At 49.8% G+C, this 19,902-nt stretch overlaps 2 protein-coding genes across 2 annotated transcripts in view; one reads left to right on the forward strand and one right to left on the reverse strand.

Moving 5' to 3' along the window:
• The window catches only part of BAG3 (BAG cochaperone 3), a 43,700-nt gene extending 30,626 nt beyond the window's left edge, over positions 1 to 13,074 (forward strand). Inside the window, 3 exon segments of the mRNA XM_017849757.1 lie at positions 4,974 to 5,300; positions 7,672 to 8,073; positions 11,729 to 13,074. Coding sequence (XP_017705246.1) covers positions 4,974 to 5,300; positions 7,672 to 8,073; positions 11,729 to 12,544 — 1,545 coding nt within the window. The 3' untranslated portion in view covers positions 12,545 to 13,074.
• A 5,204-nt stretch (positions 13,075 to 18,278) lies between these two features.
• Positions 18,279 to 18,939, reverse strand: LOC108513861 (thioredoxin-like). The gene is made up of 2 exons (XM_017849778.1): positions 18,697 to 18,939; positions 18,279 to 18,380 (listed from the first exon to the last, which is right to left on the reverse strand). The coding sequence occupies exons 1-2, from the start codon at positions 18,937 to 18,939 to the stop codon at positions 18,300 to 18,302; spliced, it is 324 nt and encodes a 107-aa protein (XP_017705267.1). The 3' UTR covers positions 18,279 to 18,299.
• Between the last annotated feature and the right edge of the window lie 963 nt (positions 18,940 to 19,902).

A 19,902-nucleotide genomic window follows, 5' to 3' on the forward strand; every position in this document is an offset into this window, starting at 1 on the left:
ATTACACATTTTTTTCTTTTGATTCTTCTATTTACAAAATATCTCTCTTTGCTAGATTGTGTTGAAAACACTGTAGAAGAGAGAAAGGTCAATTTAACTCTTCCAGGCGGTGTTTTTTGTTTTTCGTTTTTGTTTTTTTTTTTTGGCAGAGTTTCGCTCTTGTAGCCCAGGCTAGAGTGCAGTGGTGTGATCTCAGCTCACTGCAACCTCCGCCTCCTGGGTTCAAGTGATTCTCCTGCCTCAGTCTCCTGAGTAACTGGGATTACAGGCACCCGCCACCCCACCCAGCTAATTTTTTTTTTTTTTTGAGACGGAGGCTCCCTCTGTCGCCCAGGCTGGAGTGCAGTGGTGCGATTTCGGCTCACTGCAAGCTCCGCCTCCTGGGTTCACGCCATTCTCCTGCCTTAGCCTAGACTACAGGCGCCCGCCACCACGCCCAGCTAATTTTTTTTTGTATTTTCAGTAAAGACGGGGTTTCACCGTGTTAGCCAGGATGGTCTCAGTCTCCTGACCTCGTGATCCACCCGCCTCAACCTCCCAAAGTGCTGGGATTACAGGCGTAAGTCGTCTCCATGCCCAGCCTAACTTTTGTATTTTTTTTTTAGTGAAGACGGGGTTTCACCGTGTTGGCCAGGCTGATCTCGAACTCCTGACCTCAGGTGATCCCCCTGCCTCAGCCTCCCAAAGTGCTGAGATGACAGGTGTGAGCCACCATGCCTGGCCCAGGCAGTGTTTTTTACTTAGTAAAAACGGAAGCATTTGCTGTTGTGACCCTAATGATGGTGGATGGGAACATTCGAATGTGGATCAGCATTCCTGGCACAGACCTCATTACGGGTGGAAGTTTCATTTTTGGTTGAAATTATTCATTCACGTAGAAGTGTTTAATTGCCTATTTTGTGAAATTCGTGTGTTTTTTATTTAAAGCAATTTTTTTTTTTTTTTTTTTGACAAAACCCCACGAGAGTGGAAGGGAGCCTGGAATGTCTTTTAGATGCAGTGCTCACAGGGAGACACATGGTTTTTTATTAAATGGCATAAATGGGTCATTAATTCACCTGGACCCGGGAGTACAGACCTCAGGACTGTTGGAGAAGCAGCCAGGCCGCCCTTGCCTGTCCTGACCTTCTCTGCTTTCCAGCTGTGCCAGCAGGCTTGGCCTGTTCAGTGGCCCTCACATGCAGTGGAGGTCCCCTTCCCCCCACGTGCCCCTCATCTTTCTGGATGCCCTTTCCCTGCAAGGCCCTCTGCCCTGCTTTGCGCTCACCTCCTCACTCTCCTCCCTGACGTCCCTCCTCACTTCCCAGCATGTCCTGGCTTCTTTCCAGTCCCTCTGTCTTGCCGAGGCATATCCTGTGATGGTTGGAACACTCAGAAGGGTGGACCTCAGCCCCTACTTCCAGCCTGGCCCCTGGGCCTCCAGCCTGATCTGCCTCAGCTTAGCACTGACCCCCAAGCCTGCCCCTTGCCACTGCTTCCCACCGCTGTTCTGACACCACTGCCGCTGCCTGCAGTGACCACGTTCCTTCCCCGTGGACTAAGCCATGTCTCTGGAAAGGTTGAATATTGGCTTCCAGCAAGCAGTCTCTGCTGTCGGCATCTTGTGTGCAGACATAGAGTTGTTTTTCCTTCCTCCTCTCTCTCCTGTCTTCTTCCCCTTTTCTTTCAATGGAGGTGCCAGATGTGCTCAGCAAGATGTACGAGATGCTCAGCTCATGGCTGACTGGTTCAGGGCCTTCTGGATCCAGGGGCTTCCCCTAGGAGGCACTGCATCTCCTCAAGGGAGTCTTGGGTCTGGAAGACCCTGGAAGGGTCTGGCTACAAGGGGTTGGGATTAGCAGCGCTCCCAGTTAAAACCAGAGAGTGTGGGTGGGATGTGGTGGAGTGGGCAGTGTGGGGGTTTGATGGAGTTTTACATAGTTATACACACATTTACCACCACCCAGAAAAAGAGAATATTCCCATCACCTCGGAAAGCTCTTTCGAGACCCTTCCCAGCCACTACCATCTCCTCCAGAGGTGACCACCATTCTGGTTTCTAGCACCATTGATTCACTTTGTACTTCACTTTTACTTTTTCTTTTTTTCTTTTTGAGACAGTCTTGCTCTGTTGCCCAGGCTGGAGTGCAGTGGCATAATCTCAACTCACTGCAACCTCTGCCTCCGGGGTTCAAGCGATTCTTCTGCCTCAGCCTCCTGAATAGCAGGGACTACAGGCGCCCGCCACCATGCCCAGCTAATCTTTGTATTTTTAGTAGAGATGGGGTTTCGCCGTGTTGGTTAGGCTGGTCTCAAACTCCTGACCTCAGGTGATCTGCCTGCTTTGGCCTCCCAAGGTGCTGGGATTACAGGCTTGAGCCACCGCGCCTGGCCCTATCCTTCACTTTTGATTCCTTTGACGCTTTGGAGTCTGAAGAGCATAATTTTGCGCCTGTTTAGGGAGAAACTCACATTTATTGCCAGTCTTCCGGGCATTCCTCTTGATGTGACCTTATAAAACCTCACCACATTTCCCAGGCAGGTGTTGGCTAGCTCCATTTTTTAGAAAAGGAAGTGAAGGCTTACAGAGGTAAGAGAATTAGCCAAGCTCATAGAACTGTTAGGAATAGAGGTACGAATCACACTTAGACCCCATCTAGGGCAGCGTCTACCCTGGAAGAGCCCGTGCCTTTCCCCAGCCCTCAGGGCCTCCGTGCTTTCCAAGTCATTCTGCTGCTTGTTTGTTTCCTGCCTCCTTAGCCCATCTTCTAAGCGCCTGTTGGCAGGGAGTGCGCCTTGCTGGTTTGATAACCCCGTAGGACTGCTCAGCAGGTGGCAGGATGTTCGCCCAGGAGCAGGAGGCGGATGAGGGTTTGCTCGCTGCTGGGCCCTGCTGTGTGGAGTGTGCAGATGGTGGAGGCTTTTGTGCATGGCTGGGAAGAAACAATGAGCCCCTGGGCAGCCAGCAAAAATGACACTGCAGGACGAATGCAGGCCCCGGTTTCGGCTGGAAGGAGGAGGACCTCAGTGTGTGGACACAGTGCCCACAGGCGTGTTATGACTCAACGCTGAGTAGCAGAGGGTTTCTTCAGTGCCTCTTGCTGGCTCCCGGTCAGGGCCACCTCACGGCAGGAATTCAGCTCTGAATGTGAGGCCTGGACCTGCTCCTGCTCTTGGGTGACCTGAGAGTTAAGCAGGCTAATGTAATGCCGCCGCCCTGAGCACGTGGCTGTTCTAATCTGAGAATGCCTGTCTGCCCATGTCCCCAAGGACACAGTGACACCCATGCCTTTCCTGTGTGCTGGAGGCCCTCCAAGGGCAGGGTCTCAGTAGGAGGGAGGCAGTTGATGGGCCTGAAAGGGCTAAACCAGGGTCAGCCACCTGGTGCCCACGCCTGCACACAAATAGAAACATCACAGAATTAATGGTCTGTTCACTCAAAGTGCAGAGCAGCCCTCAGTATCTGTCCTTAACTTTTGATTGATTTTGTAGCAGTAGAGATTGTCCCCTAAAAGCTCGTAGATTTTTAGCCTTTGGCATTTGTTTGCTGTGCAGAGAGCTGCCTCTGTCAGGAAAGATCACTCCCCTTCTTAAGAGTTGCCCTACACAGATATATGCAAGTGACATGTATTAGTAGCTCCCCTCCTGGGAAAGGACCCTCAGCGCTCGGGGACTGTTAGGACTTCTGTTGCGCAGCCCCAGCTTGCTGAGAGATGGCATTGCCCAGTGAGTGACTGGCCAGCCTTGTTGTCTGAAATAAGATCTTTCCTGCGGTACATCTGGAACTTGGCCTTCTCAAGGGTCTGAAAATAGCCAGGCCACTGAAGGGAGAACTTCAAGAGAGGGCATAAGAGAAGGACTCCAACTGCTCCTAGCCCAAGCAGGCTCTGTTGTGTTGAAGAAAAAGTTCTTCAGTGATACTTGTTAAAACACAGTCATGAAGATTTATTCAGGGCCATCAAGATAGGCACAGGGACCATGGCAGTGGGGTCTTGCAGTCGAGGGGAGAGACTGGGTGCAACTTCAAGTACAGCACAGGCGAGTGGGAATTTATAGTCAGGGAGCAGTGTGGGGGTCAGTGGATGGAACATTAGAAGAGGAAGCGTCAGGGCTAAGGGCGTTTCTGGCTACGCTGACCAAACAGGATTCTTGCTGAAGACAGGCCAGGGTGATTAGACAGCACCTGGGGAAGATGGAGGCTGAGGAAGCTGATCAGATAGTGAGGCTGGGGAGGGGACTTCTGGCTAAACTGTCTTAGCAGTGTCTTTTGCTAAAACTTGGCTTTACAGGGAAGTGCACAGATGGGCCTAGGAGACGCTTCAGAAGCCTAAGGTTTGGCCAAGCAGAGAATCTTTGTCAGTTGGCATCGTTAGGCGGCACAGTTAACCCTGGGTGCTCCTCTCCCCCTGAGCTGCCTCTGCGTCCCTGTCCTTCCCCTTCCTGCAAATTGTTCTAACAGTACTCCTGAGGAGGCAGCCCTCACTCCCCAGCCCACTTCTCTGTAAAGATTCCCAAACTGTGTCCTGTGTTTGGGCCCAGCACAAGCTCTGTGTTGCTGGGAAACGTGAGGGCCTTTTTAGAAACAGAGATGCTTGCTGTAATGTAGAGGTTGGAGCTGACCCCTGCTCCTGGAGCTTACCTTCTGATCCGGGTCTCTGAAAATGCGGGCGTGGGCAGCTCTCCTACACCCACTGCTACCCTTGTTCACCCAGAAAAGAAACCTGTCTTACCAGTTTGGGGAATTGGAACCTTTCCTGTGCTTAACAGATACTTTTGGCTTTCTCCTGATGCCCCTAGTTCGTAAACTGTTGGCCAGAGAGCAGGCTCTAGAGGGGTAGAGGGTTTGGAGGCTGCAGGGGCTGGGAGCTGGCTGACGCTGTGAGGCCCAAGCCACTCGGGAAGATCACAGTGCCAAGTGCCACACTGTTTCCTCCGCCAGGAGGGTTCACTTCCCAGTTTCTAACGAGCCTGTGTTTCTCCACTTTTTATTTCAGGAGACTCCATCCTCTGCCAATGGCCCTTCCCGGGAGGGCTCTAGACTGCCGCCTGCTAGGGAAGGCCACCCTGTGTATCCCCAGCTCCGACCAGGCTACATTCCCATTCCGGTGCTCCATGAAGGCGCTGAGAACCGGCAGGCGCACCCTTTCCACGCCTATCCCCAGCCTGGGATGCAGCGGTTCCGAACTGAGGCGGCACCAGCGGCTCCTCAGAGGTCCCAGTCACCTCTGCGGGGTATGCCAGAAACCACTCAGCCAGATAAACAGTGTGGACAGGTGGCAGCAGTGGCGGCAGCCCAGCCCCCAGCCTCTCACGGACCTGAGGTAAGGAGAGGCCAGGCTCACGGGCCTGCTGGGGAGTGAGCCGCTGTGCTTCCCAGGCCGGGCCCAGTCCCCGAGGACACTGCCCTGGGCCAGGCACCTGTTCACATGCAGGGCATCTAGGCCTGGCCTGCAGCATCAGAGGTCACCCAGCAAAGACAGGGTGATAGCCCCATGTCATCCCCCAGCATCTCATAGGGCTGTTCTTCAGTGGGGCAGGGCAGGAATCACATGGCTTCTTTTTGTAGTTAAGGAACAGCTCGGAAGGGCACACTACAGCCTGCCTGCTCCAGATGCACGCAGGTGGAGGGAGCAGAGCTGGGACCGGAAGCCTGGCCTGCCTTCTGGCTCCTAATTTCCGTGCTCCTCATTCACACTGGGCTTTCTATTTAGAAACACAGAGATAGCTGTGTACTATTTTGTTCAGTTCAATGCTTATGGATAAATCTTAACCACTTGTGGAGCTATATTGATAGGCAAATGAGACCCCATGCCTGTCCTCACTGTGCACCACAGTTTAAAAAGAAATAAGGAGTCAGCGAGGCAACTGCTTTAAGACGGCATTTTAATCCTGAAGCCAAACATCTCAGGGATATGTCAATGGATTCTGTGCATTAATAGCTAAAAAATATTTAATCTGGTTCTTAGCTGAGATTTGAGGCATTCCTAGTAGGATTCCTGAGCAGTAAGCCCTCTCATTTTCCTGTCTGTAGATCATCCCATTGTGTGTCAGCGTTGTTCCTGGGCACAAACTCCCATGTCCTATCTGCACCCAGAGTCACACTTGCCTCTCAACTCCGTCTGAATCTGTTCAGCTTCACACCTGCTTGAGAGTGAAAAGTTACAGTTAATGGGGAATACCAGAGGCTTTTTTCTTTTCTTAAAGAGGTAGTACCTGGCTGAGGCAGGTGTATTACTTGAGGCCAGAAATTTGAGACTAGTCTGGCCAACATGGTGAAACCTCGTCTCTACAAAATATGCAAAAATTAGCCAGGCGGGGTAGCACATTCCTGTAATCCCAGCTACTCAGGAGGTTGAGGCAGAGAATTGCTTGAACCCAGGAGGCAGAGGTTGCAGTGAGCTGAGATCGCACCACTGCCCTCCAACCTAGGTGATAGAGCGAGATTTTCTCAGAAAAACAAAAACAACAACAACAAAAGAAGTAATACCTATATTTATAATGGTTTTGCTGCAAGAAATCAAAGTGACACGTAAATCTGAGACATCTTCGCAAATTTAAGCTAACAAGGCACTTAGAAGGGGAAATGCTCTTAATTTCGAGGTGAATAGAAGGTGGCCCAGCAGGGAAAGGGACTTGAGCTGCCTTGGGCCACACGGGATGCTTGCAGCTCCCAGTTGCTCAGCCGAGTTCTCTGTAGATTGGCAGAGAAAGGGTAGTGGGGACAACACATCCCCTGTATGAGCACTTCCTGTGTGCTGGCCCGGGGCTGAGGCACATGCCCAGGTGACTGACGTCATCTTCAGAGCAGCCCGGTGAGGGAGGGGGCGCTCTTCCTATATTTTGTTTTTTTGTTTGTTTGTTTTTGTTTTGAGACAGAGTCTCGCTCTGTCGCCCAGGCTGGAGTGCAGTGGCGCAATCTCGACTCACTACAAATTCCGTCTCCCGGGTTCAGCCATTCTCCTGCCTCAGCCTCCCAAGTAGCTGGGATGACAGCCGTGCACCACCACCCCCGGCTAATTTTTTGTATTTTTAGTAGAGATGGGGTTTCACCATGTTGGCCAGGATGGTCTTTATCTCCTGACCTTGTGATCCACCCACCTCAGCCTCCCAAAGTGCTGGGATTACAGGCGTGAGCCACTGCGCCGGGCCCACTCTTCCTATATTTTGAATGAAGCTTAGAAAATGATTGAATTACTAGGAATTTGAACATAGGCCCCTTGACTCCAAAGCCTTCAGTCTTTGTTTTGTGTGTGTGGTTTTTTTTTGAAATGGAGTCTCTCTGTCGCCCAGACTGGAGTGCAGTGGTGCAATCTCAGCTCACTGCAACCTCTGCCTCCTGCCTCAGCTTCCTGAGTAGCTGGGACTACAGGCGCCCACCACCATGCCCGGCTAATTTTTATATTTTTAGTAGAGGTGGGGTTTCACCATGTTGACCAGGCTGGTCTTGAGCTCCTGACCTCAGGTTGTCTGCTCACCTAGGCCTCCCGAAGTGCTGGGATTACAGGCGCGAGCCACTGCGCCCAGCCCCAAAGCTCCCAGTCTTAACCCCACATTTTGAAAATTGAAAATTACAGATAGGAGGTCTTACGATATGGATTGCCCTGAGGAGGTGCACAGCAGAAGGCATGGTCAGGATGCCACGGCAGGGGGTTCATTCGTGGGGTCATGCCCTCTACTCTGTGTCTCTTGCAGCGGTCCCAGTCTCCAGCTGCCTCCGACTGCTCATCCTCATCCTCCTCGGCTAGCCTGCCTTCCTCTGGCAGGAGCAGCCTGGGCAGTCACCAGCTCCCGCGGGGATACATCTCCATTCCGGTGATACACGAGCAGAACGTTACCCGGCCAGCAGCCCAGCCCTCCTTCCACCAAGCCCAGAAGACGCACTACCCAGCGCAGCAGGGGGAGTACCAGACCCACCAGCCTGTGTACCACAAGATCCAGGGGGATGACTGGGAGCCCCGGCCCCTGCGGGCAGCTTCCCCATTCAGGTCACCTGTCCAGAGTGCATCGAGCCGGGAGGGCTCACCAGCCAGGAGCAGCACGCCACTCCACTCCCCCTCGCCCATCCGTGTGCACACCGTGGTCGACAGGCCTCAGGTACGGGAAGTTAGTCGTCAGCAGACTGGTTATGGTGGTATGTCTCCAGGGCTGCAGGAGCTCTGTGGGTGCCCTGGGTTCCCCCTTTATCCCTGCCTATTTATCGTGTGTACCTGGAGGGAAGTGAGATTTGAGAAACTGCTAGGTATTAACTGAAATTCAGGACAATTGCTCAGGCCCTCCGCACTCCGCAGCTTTTGCTGGGCTGATCATTGTGCGTTGCGGCTGACTTAGGGCAGAAGAAACAGCTTGGAAGAACTTACATACCTGGGACCAGGTTCCTTCGTGCCCACCACACCCTTTCAGGGCTCTTCACACCCCCATCCACACTGCAGCCACAGCCTCATCTTGGGTGTAGGCAGCGCGTCACCTTCCGCTCAGTTACCCACTCCAGTCTGCAGGCCCATTCTGCTTATTCCCGCACCTGTGCCGCTGCCCATGCTGAACCCGCTCCCTGAAATGCCTGCACAGTACAGGTTCGCTCCGTCCTCCAAGGGATGAGCCAGTCTTGTCTCCTCCACGAAGCCTACTCATCCTTCTCATCTCATGACGCCTCATATGAGTCCCTTAATGAGAGACTCCCAGCTTGTATGAGTTCAACATGTGATTATTCTGGGTATTTCAGAAGTGTTCATTTTATCTCTTCAGCTTAGGGCTGAGCCTGACCACAAGGCCCATGTCTTAACCCCCCTCCTCCCTTTGTAATCAGGTACCATGTGGTCTGGCTGAGGCATCAGCCAGCTATGGCGGATTGGAAGCCGTGCTGGCCTGGGGAAGGTTGCAGGCAGGGGTCTGGTTATCTTCCAGTGGAGACACGAGGTGCAGGTTCCTGGAAGAGGATGTCATTTAGTGTGAGCAGCTTGCAGCTTAGCAGCAGAACAGTCAGCAGCCCTGGGCCCCCTGTGGCTGCAACTCCAGCAGCTGAATGCTATAGTTTTTAAAGAGGAAAGCCCCTTGTGAACAAACATGGGTTATTCTTTTATTACAAATGGTCACAATGGCCAGGGCGCTAGAATAGAGCACCCTCCTCTTAAAATTTTTTTTTGTTTGGAAATAATTTCAACCTGATAGAAGAGTTGTGTGAATCATACAGAGTCCCACATGCACTTCATCCAGTTCACTGTTCGTCAGCATGTCTGCATCCGCCTTGCCATGTCTTCTCTCTCTTATATTAGTGATGTGTTTTAACTGTTTGAAAATTATTCGCAGACGTAATGTCCCTTTTCCCCTGAATAGCAAATATTTTCCTAAGAAGAAAACATTCTCGTTCATAACCATGGCAGACTTACAAGATTCGGGAAATTTAACATTCTTATAACATTATTATCCAGTACACAGCCCATTTTCTAATCTTTTTTATAGCAGTTTGTCCCCACTTCCAGGATGTCTTCCAGGATTGAACAAGGATCATGAGCACTGCATTTAGATGCAACTTCTCTTTAGTCTTCCCTCAGTCTGGGACAGTTCCTCGGCCTTTCTTGACTTTCATGGCCTTGATGTTTTTGAAGAGCACAGGCCGTGGAACACCCTCTCTAAAGTGTTTCTAAAGTCACTTCTTACACAGCCGTCTCGTTGTCAGAACCTAGGAGGGGTGGTTGGGTTGTGAGTGGTAAGGGCCAAAGCTGAGGATGTCTGGACTGGCGAAAGAGATTTAATGGAAAAGGAGGTTGCTGGAGTGTAGACAGCTACGTCTCACACTAGATCCATACTTGGATTCAGCAATCCTAGGAGGGGCCCATTTGTAGAGAGAGGGATATTTTATCTAAATCATTCCCATGTATTTCTCATAATCAGTGAAACAATATCTCATCCTGTTTTTACCCCCATTAACCATGTTTGTGGTAACCTCCCTTTTAGAGCTGATGCAAAGTTCCCTTTCGGGAGGCTTTCCAGGATTTCACCTCACTGAACATTATAGTGGAATTGAGTGTTGTAAACCGGGAATAGTTTAGAAATAATACAGTCTAGTTATTTCCCAGTTGATGAAATTAGGGTGAGATTTTGAAAGAGGTTTTAGATATTCACTTACATGAATAAGAGCCAAGATAAGGCCAAGCACAGTGGCTCACACCTGTAATCCTAGCACTTTGGGAGGCCGAGGTGGGTGCATCACTTAAGGTCAGGAGTTCAAGACCAGCCTGGCCAACATGGTGAAACCCCATCTCTACTAAAAAATACAAAAAAAAATTAGCCGGGCATGGTGGCGGGCGCCCGTAATCCCAGCTACTTGAGAGGCTGGGGTGGGAGGATTGCTTGAACCCAGGAGGCGGAGGTTGCAGTGAACTGAGATCACACCACTGCACACTCCAGCCTGGGTGACAGAGCGAGGCTCCACCTCAAAAAAAAACCAAAAAGAGTCAATGTATTTTTGTTTTGAGCATAGCTCATTTAAAAATATATGGTTTACTTGGCATGGTGGCTCACACCTATAATCCTAGCACTTTGGGAGGCTGAGGTGGGCAGATTGCTTGAGCTCAGAAATTCAAGACCAGCCTAGGCAGCATGGCAAAACCCTGTCTCTACAAAAAAAAAATACAAAAATTAGCCAGGCATGATGGTATGTGCCTGTAGTTCCAACTAATCACAAAGCTAAGGTGAGAGGATCACCTGAGGCCAGAAGGTTGAGGCTGTAGTGAGCTGTGATAACCCCACTGCACTCCAGCCTGGGCAACAGAGCGAGACCCCGTCCCCCTCAAAACGCTATATATCTGTATGACTGTAGTTTCTAGTCACAGGAAAACCTGTGCAGCCAGAGGTTAGCACAGAGGTGCTGTGTCATTGCTGAATGTTAGGCTACAGCACAGCTATCCTGAAGCAAAATTGTTCTAGAGTTAACTATTTAGAGCATCTTGGCTAATTCTAAAAAAATACATTGGTCTGGGCAGAAACTACTAGGCTGTCATGGTTTTAAAAAAAGAAGATCATATCTTTCCTAAAACAGGAGACGAGAAGATCACACCGTGAGCAGACTGTCTGCACAGCGTAAGGAAGGAGGACCAGAGGCAGCGACTCCAAGGCTGCATCACCTGAGAGCTGGAGTCACTCAGGAGTCTGCTCTGAGTCAGTCTAGTTCAGCAGTCAGCATGAGTTTTTGCTATTTCCTTCCCTTCCCTCCCTCCCTCCCTCCCTCCCTTCTTTCCTTCTTTCCTCCCTCCTTCCTTCCTTCCTCCCTCCCTCCCTCCCTCTTTTGAGACAGGATCTCGCTCTGTCACTCAGGCTGGAGTGCAATGACATAATCATGGCTCACTACAGCCTTGGATTCCTGGGCTCAAGCGATTCTTCCACCTCAGCCTTCTGAGTAGCTGGGACTACAGGTGCAAGCTCCCACACCTGGCTAAGTTTTAAAGATTTTGTGTAGGGTTGGGTTTCTTTTCATTGTCATAAGAATACCATCTACAGAGAAATTCAGTGAGAGGTAAGAGACAAATAGCCCGGGGTGATCAATGGAAACCTGACTAATGGTTTAGTTACATACATGATTAATACCATGTTTTTATTTTGTAACAGCCATTGATTGACTTTGAAAATCTGTTATACTATTGAACTTTTCTTAAAAGCCATTTTTCAGTTTTCTTTCTAATCTACTAGCTACAATTTCTGTGACTTTCAGTCAGTTATTAAAATATCTTTTGTGTCCTTTTTTCTTTTTCAGCAGCCCATGACCCATCGAGAATCTGCACCTGTTCCCCAGCCTGAAAACAAACCAGAAAGTAAGCCAGGCCCAGTTGGACCAGAACTCCCTCCTGGACACGTCCCAATTCAAGTGATCCGCAAAGAGGCGGATTCTAAGCCTGTTTCCCAGAAGCTTCCACCTCCCTCTGAGAAGGTAGAGGTAAAAGTTCCCCCTGCTCCAGTTCCTTGTCCTTCTCCCAGCCCTGGCCCTTCTGCTGTCCCCTCTTCCCCCAAGAATGTGGCTGCAGAAGAGAGGGCAGCCCCCAGCACTGCCCCTGTAGAAGCTACACCTCCGAAGCCAGGAGAAGCTGAGGCTCCCCCAAAACACCCAGGAGTGCTGAAAGTGGAAGCCATCCTGGAGAAGGTGCAGGGGCTGGAGCAGGCTGTAGACAACTTTGAAGGCAAGAAGACTGACAAAAAGTACCTGATGATCGAAGAGTATTTGACCAAAGAGCTGCTGGCCCTGGATTCAGTGGACCCCGAGGGACGAGCCGATGTGCGTCAGGCCAGGAGAGACGGTGTCAGGAAGGTTCAGACCATCTTGGAAAAACTTGAACAGAAAGCCATTGATGTCCCAGGTCAAGTCCAGGTCTATGAACTCCAGCCCAGCAACCTTGAGGCCGATCAGCCACTGCAGGCAATCATGGAGATGGGTGCCGTGGCAGCAGACAAGGGCAAGAAAAATGCTGGAAATGGGGAAGATCCCCACACAGAAACCCAGCAGCCAGAAGCCACAGCAGCAGCAACTTCAAACCCCAGCAGCACGACAGACACCCCTGGTAACGCAACAGCACCGTAGCTTCTGCCCCATAAAAATCAGACTCAGAACCGATGTGTGCTTTAGGGAATTTTAAGTTGCATGCATTTCAGAGACTTTAAGTCAGTTGGTTTTTATTATTAGCTGCTTGGTATGCAGTAACTTGGGTGGAGGCAAAACACTAATAAAAGGGCTAAAAAGGAAAATGAAGCTTTTCTTCTATATTCTTACTCTGTACAAATAAAGAAGTTGCTTGTTGTTTCAGAAGTTTAACCCCGTTGCTTGTTATTCTGGAGCCCTGTCTACTTGGGCACCCTCCACCTGTTAGCTGTGGTTGTGCACTGTCTTCTGTAGCTCTGGACTAAAGGGGTAGATGGGGAGTCAATTACCCATCACATAAATATGAAACACATTTATCAGAAATGTTGCCATTTTAATGAGATGATTTTCTTCATCTCATATTTAAATACCTAACTTTAGAGAGAGTAAAATGTGCCAGAAGCCATAGGAATATCTGTATGTTGGATGATTTTAATGCTACATTTAAAAAAAGAAAATAAAGTAATATAACTGAAAATGGTTTTTGTGGTTTCTAAACCTTTGAAAGCAGTGGCAACATGGAGATTGTCCCTGGTTTCAGTCAGAATAAATGACAGGTGAATTTAACAAGCCTGCTCTGGGTTTTGTGATGTCTCCAATAGCCTGGCTCATGAGAAAATTGTCTTGGTCACCTCTCAGTCGCAGATTGCAACAGGAACCTGGGAAGACTCAGGGCTGTGAACTCAGGTAATGGGAATATGCCTGCTGCATCCCTTCAGACCGACGCAGCCAACAGCCAAGGTGCCACTTAAGTAGCATGTCTGCCCACCTGGCCTCAGGCCTCACCAAGAGGCTGAGACTATCCAGAAATGCCCAGAGGGCCTGGCGCAATGGCTCACACCTGTTATCCCAGCAATTTGGGAGGCGAAGGCAGGAGGATTCCTTGAGGTCAGGAGTTTGAGACCAGCCTGGGCAACATAGCAAGACCCTGTCTACGGAAAACAAATTAGCTAGGTGTGGTGGCATGCATCTTTAGTCTCAAGCTACCAGGGAGGCTGAGACGTGAAGATAGCTTAAGTCCAAGAGATCAAGGCTGCCGTGAGCTGTGATCCCACCACTGCACTCCAGCCTGGGCAACAGAGTGAGACCCTGTCTCCAAAAATTAAAAATGGAAGCGCACAGGGAAGCCAGCTCCCACTATTGCCCAAGGCTGGCCAAAGTGTTCCTTGGAGTCTAGGTCACTGGGGGTTGGAAATGTGCTCTGAGAATCTTGGGGTCATCTTTATTAACACCTTGTGAGTCACCAAACCAAACTGAGACCAGATTTATCTTCCTGGATTGGGTTCCTAGAAGCCTCTGGAGTTAGGGACCAGATACACTCAGGCCTGGGTAGAAGGAGATTCTTCTTGCTGTGCCAGTGGTTTTTTCTTTTCCTTAAAGCTTGGGAGGGACCACAGCCCCACAGCGTGGAGATCTGCTGGATTTGTTTACTTTTTTATTTTATTTTATTTATTTAACCGCTTGCTAAATAAAGTGAAAAGAGAAAGGCCTGAGACCTTGGAACTCTCAGTGAGGTGCTGACTTAAGAGCGCCCGAGCTGAACTTCTCATGACTGTACTGAGTTTAATACTGGTGCCTGACGATGCTGCACAAAAATACACACTGGTGTGCTTGCCACTGTTAGCCTGCTGAGGAAGGCTGAAGTCATTCCCATGGGAATCTGCCAACATCATTCCTGGGTGAACTCATTTGGGGAGTATAAGCCGACATGCCACTGATTCTAGAAACTCGGAACATGTAAATAGGAAAAAAACAAAAGCCTACTGGACTATTTTAAAAATGAACCAGGCTGGGTGCGGTGGCTCATGCCTGTAATCTCAGCACTTTGGGAGGCCGAGGCGGGTGGATTACTTGAGGTCAGGAGTTCGAGACTAGCCGGGCAAACGTGGTGAAACCCCGCCTCTACTAAAAATACAAAAATTAGCTGGGCGTGGTGGCACGTGCCTATAATCCCAGCTACTAGGGAGGCTGAGGCACGAGAATTGCTTGAACCTGGGAGGCAGAGGTTGCAGTGAGCCAAGATCACACTACTACACTCCAGCCTGAGCAACAGAGTGAGGCTTGATCTCAAAAAAAAAAGTTGATGTGACCACTTCTTTTTGGGACTCAGTGGACCTCATATGACGTTAAGTCTGCTTGAGTGGTTACTGAATTAGGTTGATAGTATTTTTATCACTGAACATCATCAAATAAGTAGCTCTTTAATGTGGTTGGAATATTTTCAATCATCCAAATTGAGACATTCCATGGGCATCAGGACGGGAGTTATCCGGCGTGTGTTGGTGGCCCCTGGGCATAGAGCTAGCTGTACCCTCTTGGTGACTCAACTGTTTTGGCCCCTGTAAGCGTTGGGGGGCTACAGCCACTGAGCATCTACTGAGCATCAGAGCTATTTCCTGCGATGCCTGCACGGGCCCCCCCCATCTGCTTTTCCAAATCTTCCCACTCCCCCCGTTTTTTTTTTTTTTTTTTTTTTTTTTTGAGACGGAGTCTCATTCTGTCACCCAGGCTGGAGTGCAGTGGTGCAATCTCAGCTCACTGAAACCTCTGCCTCCCGGGTTCAAGCAATTCTCCTGCCTCAGCCTCCTGAGCAGCCAGGATTATAGGCGTGCACCACCACGCCTGGCTAATTTTTGTATTTTTAGTAGCGATGGGGTTTTGCCATGTTGGCCAGTCTAGGATAGTCTCCTGACCTCAAGTGATCTGCCCGCCTCGGCCTCCCAAAGTGCTGGGATTACAGATGTGCGCCACCATGCCTGGCCTCCAGATCTTCCCACTCTGAGGCCCACCTTGGGTTGAAAGTTTCCCGGCCTGGACCACGCATTCCTTCTCAGACTCTCCCTCCCCAAAGCTCCCAGCACCCTTCTGTGCATTTGCCAAAGCCCAGTTGTTTTCTCAACACCCTGAGTCATTTCCTCAGCAAGACTGTGAATCCCCGGAGGGGTGGCAGGTCCATTCCAACACTTCCTTCTTCCCACACTGTTGTCCAGACCCGGGCACAGAGGCACCCTGGATGGCCAGGGGGTGCTTACAACTCCCGCTTAAGATGTGATGATTCTAAGGCTAAATTGATGTTCCTGCACAAATAAATACCATCTTTAGGAGATGTGAGTTTAGGACCAACTCTTTCACCAACTGCCTTTCATAATTCCCAGATACGCAATTTATTTAAGTTAATTTATGTAAGTTATTTCCTCTCTCTATGCCCTTTGCTCTCATCTGTGAAAGGAGGGCCTTGCCCAAGTCGCCTCTTGGTGATCTGGATGTTTCTGGCAGGTCTGCACTTGCCACTGTTGTGGTCTCTGCCGTGGCATTTCTGCCTTGGCAGCCTAGCCAGGATGCATAGCATGGAGTTCCATTACGGGCTGTGCGGTCCTGCAAGCCCCTGTGTGGGTGTGGCTGGCTGGCCGGCCCACTGTCTGTAACATTATACAAATGCAATCGAATGCCAACAGACAGGATCCAGGGTTGCAGTTATTTTGAGATGTGCAGAAGCCTGTGGGAAAATGCTGGAACATGTCTTAGTCACTTGGGCAAATACCTTTCTTTCCCTGTTTCAGCGTGTTTTGAACTTTCAGGCAGCACAAAAAAAGCTCCAGCAGGCACACCCACCCTTTGTGATTCTGGTGCCCTTCCACATCCTGTGGCTCTAAAAGTGTGAGTGCAGAGGGCTGAGAGCGGGGCTGGAGAAGCCCTAGACACCCACCTATGAAAAAAATTGCAGCACTTCCCTCAATACGTAATTCAAAATAAAAACAACAAAAGAAATGTAAGGAAGATCTGTAATTCCCACGTTATACTTTGTCGCTTTGTAAAAATTCCTCCACTCGTGTATGTGCACTTGGCCAGGTCCCTGCCTTCCTGCTACTCTAAGGTATTGTCCAGCACTACCCAGTAAGAACCAGTGGAGACCAGAAAGAGCTGCATCAGTCCCCGGGGAGCATCTGAGCAGGTGAGGAGGTGCAGGACCACAAGAGAGGGCAGCAGAAGCCAGCAATGGCGCCATCCTGTGCTTGGTGGAAGGGATGAGGAGGCAGCCACAGGTCCTCCTGATGGACAGGGTCGCCCCCGTACCTCACAAGTGGGCCCAGAGTTCCTGGTGCAATTAGAAGCCAGCCTGAAGGTGCGAAGGGGGCAGGAAAAACATTCCAGATGGAAAGGGTCTTTTTCTAAAACATTCTCTTGCCTGTCCTTGCCTTCTCTAGCCAGAGAAGCACCCTAGGATCTGGGCGGCTGTGTGGAGGCTGAGCAAGAAGGTCTCCTCTAGTTTGAAGAGGGAAAATACTCCTGCCAGCCCCTCACTCACTGTCTTCCACTTCATCTCTTTCTCTCTCCACTGGCTCTTTTCTTCTCCTTAGCCTACAGAAAGCACAAACCAAAAAGAAACACTTCCTCCTCACTGTACCCCCGCCCTGACTTTTTTTTGGTGATACAGGGTCTTGCTCTGTTGCCCAGGCTGGAGTGAAGTAGTGCAATTTCAGCTCACTGCAACCTCCGCCTCCCAAGTTCAAGCGATTCTCCCACCTCAGCCTCCCGAGTAGCTGGGATTATAGACATGCGCCACCATACCCAGCTAAATTTTGTATTTTTAGTAGAGATGGGGTTTCACCATGTTGGCCAGGCTGGTCTTGAACTCCTGACCTCAAGTGATCCACCCACTTTGGCCTCCCAAAATGCTGGGATTACAGTTGTGAGCCACCATGCCCGGCTCACCGCCCCCGGCTCACCGTCCCCACCTTCTGATCACATGTCGTGGAAGAGTCAGCTAAGCCCCCTCACCTCCCACATCCTGATCCACCCATAGCCATCCATTCCTGCACTCACCCCTACCGAAACCACTCCTGTGGACACACTGTCACCAGTGTTATGCAATGTCTCCAGCTCTCCTCCCCAGCAGGCTCTGACTCACCCTCTTCCCTTGCCCTCTCTTCAACATCAAGGTCTCCAGGGTTCCTTCCTCAACTGCGCTCTTTCCACCATGTGAGGGTGTTTCAGGCGGCACCTTGGCTGGACCATAGCACCCAGCTACTTAACTCCAACACTAGATGCTGCTGAGCACATATTCTGCAGACTCTGTTAACATATACCATCAGCTGACTTCTCCCGGAGGAGAAGAAATTCTGCCTCAAGACTACAGCATCCACCCCAGCTGAGTTTCTAGCCTGATGCCCTGCCCTGCCCTGCCCTACAGCTTTCCAACTTGTCTGTCCCCACAATCATGTGAGCCAATTCTTAAAAAAAAAAAAAAAAAAAAAAAAACACATGGCTAGGTGTGGTGGCTCATGCCTGTAATCCCAGCGCTTTGGGAGACCGAGGAGGGTGGATTGCTTGAGCCCAGGAGTTCAAGACCAGCTTGGGAAACATGGCAAAAACCAGTCTCTATTTATAATAAAAATGAAACCCACACACACATACACATCCCCACCACACAAGCATTGCATATTTTGTTTCTATGGGGAACCCTGACTGACGCATACTGTTCACACCAGTTCTCCAGCTTCCTCTTCCCAGACCCCAGTCATCTCTGGGTCTGTTTCTGGTACCCTCTTTTTTTTTTTTTTTTTAGGGTAGAATTAATATTTTATTGTCATCCAGATGGCAGCTGGATTTATAGCCTCCATACTTTATACTTTATGTAAATAAAAATAATTACAAGTTTTAAATAGCCAATGGCTGGTTATGTTTTCAGAAAACATGATTAGACTAATTCATTAATGGTGGCTTCAAGCTTTTCCTTATTAGCTGCAGAAAATTCACCCACCTTTTGTCCCTTAAAAAACTGGAAAGGGCCAGGCGCGGTGGCTCACACCTGTAATCTCAGCACTTTAGGAGGCTGAGGTGGGTGGATCACCTGAGGTCAGGAGTTCGAGACCAGCCTGACCAACATGGAGAAACCCCATCTCTACTAAAAATACAAAATTTAGCCAGGCCTGGTGGTGCATGTCTGTAATCTCAGCTACTTGGGAGGCTGAGGCAGGAGAATCACTTGAACCCAGGAGGTGGAGGTTGTGGTGAGCCGTGATCGTGCATTGCACTCCAGCCTGGGGGACAAGAGGAAAACTCTGTCTCAAAAACAAGCAAGCAAACAAACAAACAAACAAAAACTGGAAGGTTGGCATGCATTTGACTTCACATTCTGAAGCAACATCCTGACAGTCAGCCACATGTACTTCAAAGAATACCATGTTGGAATACTTTTCAGAGAGGGAATGAAAGAAAAGCTTGATCTTTTTGCAAGGCCCACACCACGTGGCTGAGAAGTCAACTATGACAAGTTTATCACTTGCAGCCTCCAAGGCTTCCTGAAAAGCAAACTTGCTCTCAATTCGCTTCACCATCTTGGCTGCTACGGTCTGAGGAGAACCGATGGAAATGGATCCAAAGCGCTGGAACAAGTTTGGAGCTCTGGTACCCTCTTTCTCCCGAACGCCAAACTTATCTATGCCTACAGGGCACACAGAAAGGAGCCTTCAGCTAATATCCTCCAGGAACCTGGAATTCAAATTCTGGGGTCCCTTCAGGGATCTCCCAGCACTGAGCCAGCACTATCCCAGCACAAGCCTTCTACAAGGTGTGATCTCAAAGTTCACAAGGCCAGCCAGGTGGAGGATTGACAGAGCCAAGCTGTCACAAGTGGGATGTAGGATGGGGGCAGACCCAGGGACTGAGGCTCGGCCCCAGGCAGCAATAGTCATGTGGGGCGTTGGTCCAGTGTCACAAGAGATTTCCAATTTTCCAGAAAGACCAGAAATTTGTTCCTGTGAAGTCTCTCAATTTTTATTTGTATTTATTTATTTATTTAGAGATGGAATTTTACTCTTGTTGCCCAGGTTGGAGTACAGTGGTGCAATCTCAGCTCACAGCAACCTCCACCTCCCTGGTTCAAGTGATTCTCCCATCTTAGCATCCCAAGTAGCTGGGATTACAGGCACCCGCCACCACGCCCGGCTAATTTTTGTATTTTTAGTATTTTTCTATTGCACCATGTTGCCCAGGCTGGTCTCAAACTCCTGACCTCAGATGATCTGCCTGCCTTGGTCTCCCAAAGTGCTGGAATTACAGGCATGAGCCCCAGGCCAACAATGAAATTTGCCCATCAAGAGGTATTAAGGGAGGGACAGGCTTCATCAACCCTTTAAAAAAATGTTTGTCACTTTTCACTCAGGGCAACGAGTGCTTACTTGCCCTACATTTTCATAACCAAAAGAGTGCACACAAGACTCTTGCCTAAATGTGACTGTTCTCAGCCAACTCTGTCCAGCCTCTGACATTGAAGTAGCTGACATATTTTAAAATGTTTC

Source organism: Rhinopithecus bieti, unplaced genomic scaffold (assembly GCF_001698545.2).
Source record: "Rhinopithecus bieti isolate Rb0 unplaced genomic scaffold, ASM169854v2 scaffold_33066, whole genome shotgun sequence".
Lineage (NCBI taxonomy): Eukaryota > Metazoa > Chordata > Mammalia > Primates > Cercopithecidae > Rhinopithecus > Rhinopithecus bieti.

Excerpts from the sequence above, each read along its gene's own strand:
- LOC108513861 (XM_017849778.1), bottom strand. The coding sequence starts at position 18,939 with ATGGTGAAGCGAATTGAGAGCAAGTTTGCTTTTCAGGAAGCCTTGGAG. Across the intron at positions 18,381-18,696 it reads CAACCTTCCAGTTTTTGTTT|TTTTTTAAGGGACAAAAGGT; the intron begins GTTTGTTTGTTT and ends GGCCCTTTCCAG.